At 46.7% G+C, this 6877-nt stretch overlaps 1 protein-coding gene across 1 annotated transcript; it reads left to right on the plus strand.

The window, feature by feature from the left end:
• The first annotated feature begins 4936 nt into the window (after positions 1-4936).
• On the plus strand, positions 4937-5875 carry LOC117872295 (olfactory receptor 51G2-like). Its single transcript, XM_034760609.1, has one exon. The coding sequence runs from the start codon at positions 4940-4942 to the stop codon at positions 5873-5875; it is 936 nt and encodes a 311-aa protein (XP_034616500.1). The 5' UTR covers positions 4937-4939.
• The last annotated feature ends 1002 nt before the right edge of the window (positions 5876-6877 follow it).

Below are 6877 nucleotides of genomic sequence, written 5' to 3' on the forward strand. Positions count from 1 at the left end.
GAGGATGTGAGGGAGATTCCCACACCTGAGCCATTCTTTTTAGGTGACACATATGAGGAACTGTCCAACATTGAGGTGTCAATAGAGGAGGTTGTGATGCTGCACCATATTCATCATAGTGGTATGATTATGACATAATTATGGTGCATCTGGTACAATATATGTCTTGTGAGGTGTCATTGGAAAAGTAATGATTTGTTGAATATGATTATCATATATCTGTGCGTGTATCATTTTTGTACCTGATGTTATGTAAATTAGGACCAGACCACATGGCACTGAACTCCATTTTGGTACCTGTATTTTTTCACAAACTGGGCTGGGAACTTGGCTTGAAAGAAAGGGTTCCCGCTTTATGGAAACACTATATAAGGTGTGGAGTGACATCATCTCTTGGTCTCACTCCCCACACAAGATAACTCCTGAAAATACCTGAGGAATGAAGACTGAGCTGGGGGAAGTGCTGTTCCCAGGCTAAAGGGATTTCTAGCTGGTGTATGAAAACTTTGTGGCCTGCTTGTATCACCACTCAGGGTGACAAACTGTCAATTCATATCCTATCTATCTAGTTTGTTAGGCTCAGTTCACAGTTCTGTTTATTTGTTAGGTAATTTGCTTTGATCTGTTTGCTATCACTTATAATCACTTAAAATATATATTATATATATATAACTGATCAGTTTGTTCTAAAACTTTGATGACAGGTTGTCAACCCCAGGATGCAGTCTGGGAGCCAGTGGAGCTTCTGAGCCCACTAAATATTGAGCTGGGTTGGCTTCTCTCACACTACTCCACTGGTGACACATCCATCCTCTCCGAGTCCTGTTTTCACCCAACATGACAGCAGGTGGCGCCACACACCCAACTGCGCTACCTGAGTGCTTTATCTAAGCCACTTAAGGACAAATAGGAGACAACAGGTAATTTCCCAGCTCCCCAGCCTTGCACCCTTGCTGGAGTTTAAACCCATAATTCTACCATCTTGCAATGCACAGGGATCTGTACAATGCAAACTCGTTAATACAGGTCACTTTCCCCTCAATGTGGGATAGATAGGAAACAGACTTTGTTTACAGAGCTGACACTTTGGATCCCCAAGAGAAATTGGAGGCTTTTCATCTGCCTCTCCCTCATAGCATAAATGAAGGTTGCACTGACGGAGTCTATGGCTGCACTCTGGGTATGGAAAGGTTGAAACCTCATGACCAGTCTATGGTTGTGGTATTGTCCCATCAGCTACTCTAACCAGCCCTTCCAACTCTGTGCAGCCCCCCTCCACCCTGTACAAAGCACCCTTCAGCAGATGCTGCAGGCAGTGGCTACTGTGCCATGCCCTGGTAGCACATCTCTGATGAAACCGTGCTAGCAGTGAGCTGCAGAGGTTCCTAGAGCAGTTGTGGAGGCACAGAGATTTTGGATGGGTGGGCCTAGCTACCAGTAGACCACTGAGATCTGTGCATACTTTTGGGGACCTGGGGACCCCTGTTATTCCTCAAGGAGAATTGTAGAACTGGAAGGGACCTCAAGAGGTCATCTAGTCCAGACCCCTCTGCTCATGGCAGGACTAAGAATTATCTCAACCATTCCTGGCATGTGTTTTTTTTAACCTGCTCTTAAAAATCTCCAATGATGGAGATTCCACAAGCTCCCTGGGCAATAACGATCTGAGGGAAATATCGATGTATAGTCAATTCTTAACAACCCTGACAGATAGGAAGGTTTTCCCATTCTGGAATGATCCAAGGGAAATTTCCATGTACAGAGCCCTGTGTAATCTCCCTTTCTGTCCTGCAGCCTGAGTTTATAATGCAGGAGAGGGGGCTGCCGTGGAGCAATCTGGTCCTATATTATTATTAATAATAATTTATTTATTTATTCATATTTATTTCAGCAAGTTCACAGCTGTGACAGCATCATTGTTACCGCTCAGCTTCCCAAGAGGGAGAAATGTGACTGATCGGAACCATATGAACAGTGATGACAAGCACAGATTCCAGGAATAGAACCTGCAGCAGGGCTGGCAATGCAGTCCAGTTGGGTAGGATCACCATACGTCCCCTGTGATCTGGCCTTCTGCAGTTTGCCATTGGCCATGACGGGAGTTAAAGCTGATGCTCACGAAGCCAAGCAGCTGAGGTTCCCTGATGGCCAAGTGGCCCCCAAGGGAATGTGCAGGCATGCTTCATATAGACAGTTGCCTCCCTATCTGAACAGATACTGCCTGGTGCCTGTGCAACCTCCTCTATAACTCTTTGTCCTTTAGGGTGAAGACCTCTGGTGTCAGCGGCTCCCCTTCCAGCACAAATTGGGTACGTTGGCAGGTTCTGCTATCTTTAAAATGTGAAGTGAAGGGGAAAGGCTGAAAGCTGTTTCCATTTGCAGATGTTCTGTATACCAGCAGAGGACTCAGCTGGACTGTCGGAGTGACTCAGTGATGGGGCTGGAGGACAGGCAGCGCTAGGTAGCTTAGGAACCTCTCCACTATATCTGCTCATGGTCCTCAGGATTTCTAAAGGGGTCCCATTTCTAGAGGTGCCGTGTGCTCTGGGCCTGATCCTGCCAGGGGCTGAGAGAGGAGACCTCAAGGAATATCAGTGACTAGTTCCCAAATCGCCTCAGGTTTATTTGCTGCTGGAAATTTAATCAGCAAAAACAACAAGGAGTCTGGTGGCACCTTAAAGACTAACAGATTTATTTGGGCATAAGCTTTCGTGGGTAAAAACCTCACTTCTTCGGATGCATAGAGTGAAAGTTACAGATGCAGGCATTATATACTGACACATGGAGAGCAGGGAGTTACTTCGCAAGTGGAGAACCAGTGTTGACAGGGCCAATTCAATTCAGGGTGGATGTAGTCCACTCCCAATAATGGATGAGGAGGTGTCAATTCCAGGAGAGGAAAAGCTCCTTCTGTAATGAGCCAGCCACTCCCAGTCCCTATTCAAGCCCAGATTAATGATGTTAAATTTACAAATGAATTTTAGTTCTGCTGTTTCTCTTTGAAGTCTGTTTCTGAAGTTTTTTTGTTCAATGATAGTAACTTTTAAATCTGTAATAGAATGACCAGGGAGATTGAAGTGTTTACTTACTGGCGTATGATACCATTCCTGATGTCCGATTTGTGTCCATTTATTCTTTTGCGGAGGGACTGTCTGGTTTGGCGAATGTACATGGCAGAGGGGCATTGCTGGCACATGATGGCATATATAACATTAGTGGATGTGCAGGTGAATGAGCCCTTGATGGTGTGTCTGATGTGGTTGGGTCCTCTGATGGTGTCGCCAGAGTAGATATGGGGACAGAGTAGGCAACGAGGTTTGCTACAGGGATTGGTTCCTGGGTTGGTGTTTCTGTGGTGTGGAGTGTAGTTACTGGTGAGTATTTGCTTCAGGGTGGGGGGTTGTCTGTAAGCGAGGACTGGCCTGCCTCCCAAGGTCTGTGAGAGTGAAGGATCATTTTCCAGGATAGGTTGTAGATCGTGGATAATGCGCTGGAGAGGTTTTAGCTGGGGGCTGTATGTGATGGCCAGTGGTGTTCTGTTATTGTCCTTGTTGGGCCTGTCCTGTAGTAGGTGATTTCTGGGTACCCGTCTTGCTCTGTCAGTCTGTTTCCTCACTTCCTCAGGTGGGTATTGTAGTTTTACGAATGCTTGATAAAGATCTTGTAGGTGTTTGTCTCTGTCTGAGGGCTTGGCTGTAGACAATGGATCGTGTGATGTGTCTTGGATAGAAGCTGGAGGCATGTAGGTATGTATAGCGGTTAGTGGGTTTCCGGTATAGGGTGGTGTTTATGTGACCATCACTTATTTGCACTGTAGTGTCCAGGAAGTGGATCTCTTTTGTGGACTGGTCCAGGCTGAGGTTGATGGTGGGGTGGAAATTGTTGAAGTCCAGGTGGAATTCTTCAAGGGCTTCCTTTCTGTGGGTCCATATGATGAAGATGTCATCAATGTAGCGCAAGTAGAGGAGGGGCACTAGGGGACGAGAGCTGAGGAAGCGTTGTTCTAAGTCAGCCATAGAAATGTTGGCATACTGTGGGGCCATGCGGGTACCCATAGCAGTGCCACTGACTTGAAGGTATAAGTTGTCCCCAAATCTGAAGTGGTTGTGGGTGAGGACAAAGTCACAAAGCTCAGCCACCAGGCGTGCTGTGGCCTCATCAGGGATACTGTTCCTGACAGCTTGTAGTCCATCCTCTACATTGGTGTAAAGTGCTTCTACATCCATGGTGGCCAGGATGGTGTTTTCAGGAAGAACACTAATGCATTGTAGTTTCCTCAGGAAGTCGGTGGTGTCTCGAAGATAGCTGGGAGTGCTGGTAGTGTAGGGTCTGAGGAGAAAGTAACCTTCCCTCTAATGGGGTGGCAGAAGTGGTGGGCCAGAGAAGGTGTCTGTGTGAAGATCACAATTGTAAAATCACACAGTACTCAAGTAGGTTGCAGAATCCCCAGCCAGAAGATATCAAAGGAACCAATAACTTAACAGGATTCAAAGAGGGACTGGATGTTTATATGAGTAACCAGAATATCCAGTAAGAGTAGTGAGGATTTAAAAAAAAAAAAGTCATGGAATGGCTCTAAACGTTCCTGATTTACAACACAAAATATGTCTAACTAGTTGGTGTCAGGACGAAACTTTCCCTTGGAGCAGATAATCTCATAGCTGCCAGTTGTGGGGTTTCTTTCACCTTCCTCTGCGGCATCTGGAACTGGCCACTGGATACTGAGTGCATGCAGGTCTGATCCAGTCTGGTAATCTTTTATCTTCCTATCAATGCGGTAAATCTAAGACTATGTTTTTGCTAATCTTCCTTGTGCTCCTGGTAGTCTGTAGACTTGCACTGAGAGTAGAAAAATGTCTTGTTAAATATCATCTAATCTCCTGTTCTTTTTCCTTTCAGGAAGTAAAGTTGAAAACTCCCCAGACTTGTCCAATACATTATGTCAGCTGTTAATGACACCAAATTCAACTCTGCAGTGTTCCTTCTCACCGGGATACCTGGGCAGGAAGACGCCCATCTCTGGATCTCTATCCCCTTCTGCTTAATGTATCTTATTTCGATAGTAGGAAATGCAGTCATTCTGTTCATTATAAAAACAGATCGAAGTCTTCATGAGCCCATGTACATTTTCCTTTCCATGTTGGCCATTGCAGACCTTGGTATATTGATAGTCACCATACCAACGATACTGGGCATATACTTGTTTAACATTAGGGAGATCAGCCTCAATGCCTGTTTTACCCAGCTGTTTTTCATCCCCTCGCTTCAATGCATTGAATCCTCCGTGCTCTTGTTGATGGCCTTTGACCGCTTCATCGCTATCCGTGACCCGCTGAGATATGCTTCCATCTTAACCCTGCCAAGAATAATCAAGATGGGACTGGTTTGTGTGTTAAGAGGGGTGGCCGTAATACTCCCACTCCCCTTTCTCCTGAAACGTTTCCGATACTGTCGAACCAATATCCTCTCCCATTCTTATTGTGTGCATAATGAGGTCATGAATATGGCTTGTTCAGATATCACAGTCAATAACATCTACGGCTTGTTTACTAAACTATTAACGATGGGGTTGGACTTACTGCTCATCTTCTTCTCTTATTTGATGATCCTCAAAATAGTGCTGAACATCGCTTCCCACTCAGAGTGCCTCAAGGCCCTGAACACCTGCGTCTCCCACCTCTGCGCCGTCCTGCTCTTCTACACACCAGCGATCGGATTGTCTGTGTTACACAGATTCGGGAAGGGCTCTTCTCCCATACTTCAGATTATCCTGGGCTACATCTCCATGCTGGTCCCGCCCCTGATGAACCCAATTGTGTACAGCGTGAAAAGCAAACACCTTCGTTTGAGGATAATCAGGGTGTTCATGAAGTGAAGGGTCAGTTCACTACCTGGCTCCAGCGCTGGTGACCTCGGAGACAAAAAACATCGGCCACCAATTCAATCCTCGAACCTTATATCCAAGACTAGATGAGCTACTGATCTCACTGTAGAGAGAGGTTCAGACGGGGTCTAAGGCCTGGAGCAAGGGGAGAGGGGCTGATGAAAGAGGACAGCGCACTGGGAGAAGGAGACCAAGGCAGGCAGCAGCATTTACAATGTGACTGTGTTCATGGAGAGCCAGGGGACTGGTGGGATGTTGGCCCATAAAGAGCCATATCGGTGGCTGCTCCAACCTCAGAATATCTCTCTATTCAGTCAATAAAGAGAAGGGTCGCGGGTGTTGTTTCCCATTACACTTGGCCTGTTACTGTCCTGTCTCTGTTTAAACATCCACGGGCCATGAAAAAAGCTGCAGAGCTGTTCTTCAGTCACAGTCTTGGCTTTTCCTGAGCGCTCTGGGCGCTGTGTGATCCACAGGGGCTGTACCAGCTGTGGACAGGGACTATTCCAGGGACACGGACACCCACCCTTCCCCTACACCCTCAGCCAGCTGCTTGTCACTGAGTCGTGTCAGAGACATGATTAATGTTGTTGCCGGCCCAAAGGGCCCGAGGGGGGCAACAGCGGGGTTCGTTGCCCGGTGTGCTTCACACCAATGAACACACCGAGGTGGAGGAGCAATCCAAGTTTATTCAAGAGCTCTGAGTAGGCACTAGGAGACCAGCCTGTCTCAAATCAAGCGCAGCACCTACAAGCAAGTTTTTCCCTTTTATATTCCAAGCTGTTTCTGTGCAGGCTTTGTCTGTTTCTCCCCCACTACCCCTCCCTGCCCGAGCAGTTACAGTTAGAAAGATTCCCGTCCGTATGCTTATCTTCGACCTTGTAGGTTCATGCGCACGCAGTCTTTCCCTCCCCCTTTCCCCCCGCATTATCACTAAAAGTTTTGCTAGTGTGAACGAAACTGCAGCTGTCTGCTAGAAAAGCTGACCATTAC

Source organism: Trachemys scripta, chromosome 1 (assembly GCF_013100865.1).
Source record: "Trachemys scripta elegans isolate TJP31775 chromosome 1, CAS_Tse_1.0, whole genome shotgun sequence".
NCBI classification, from domain to species: domain Eukaryota; kingdom Metazoa; phylum Chordata; order Testudines; family Emydidae; genus Trachemys; species Trachemys scripta.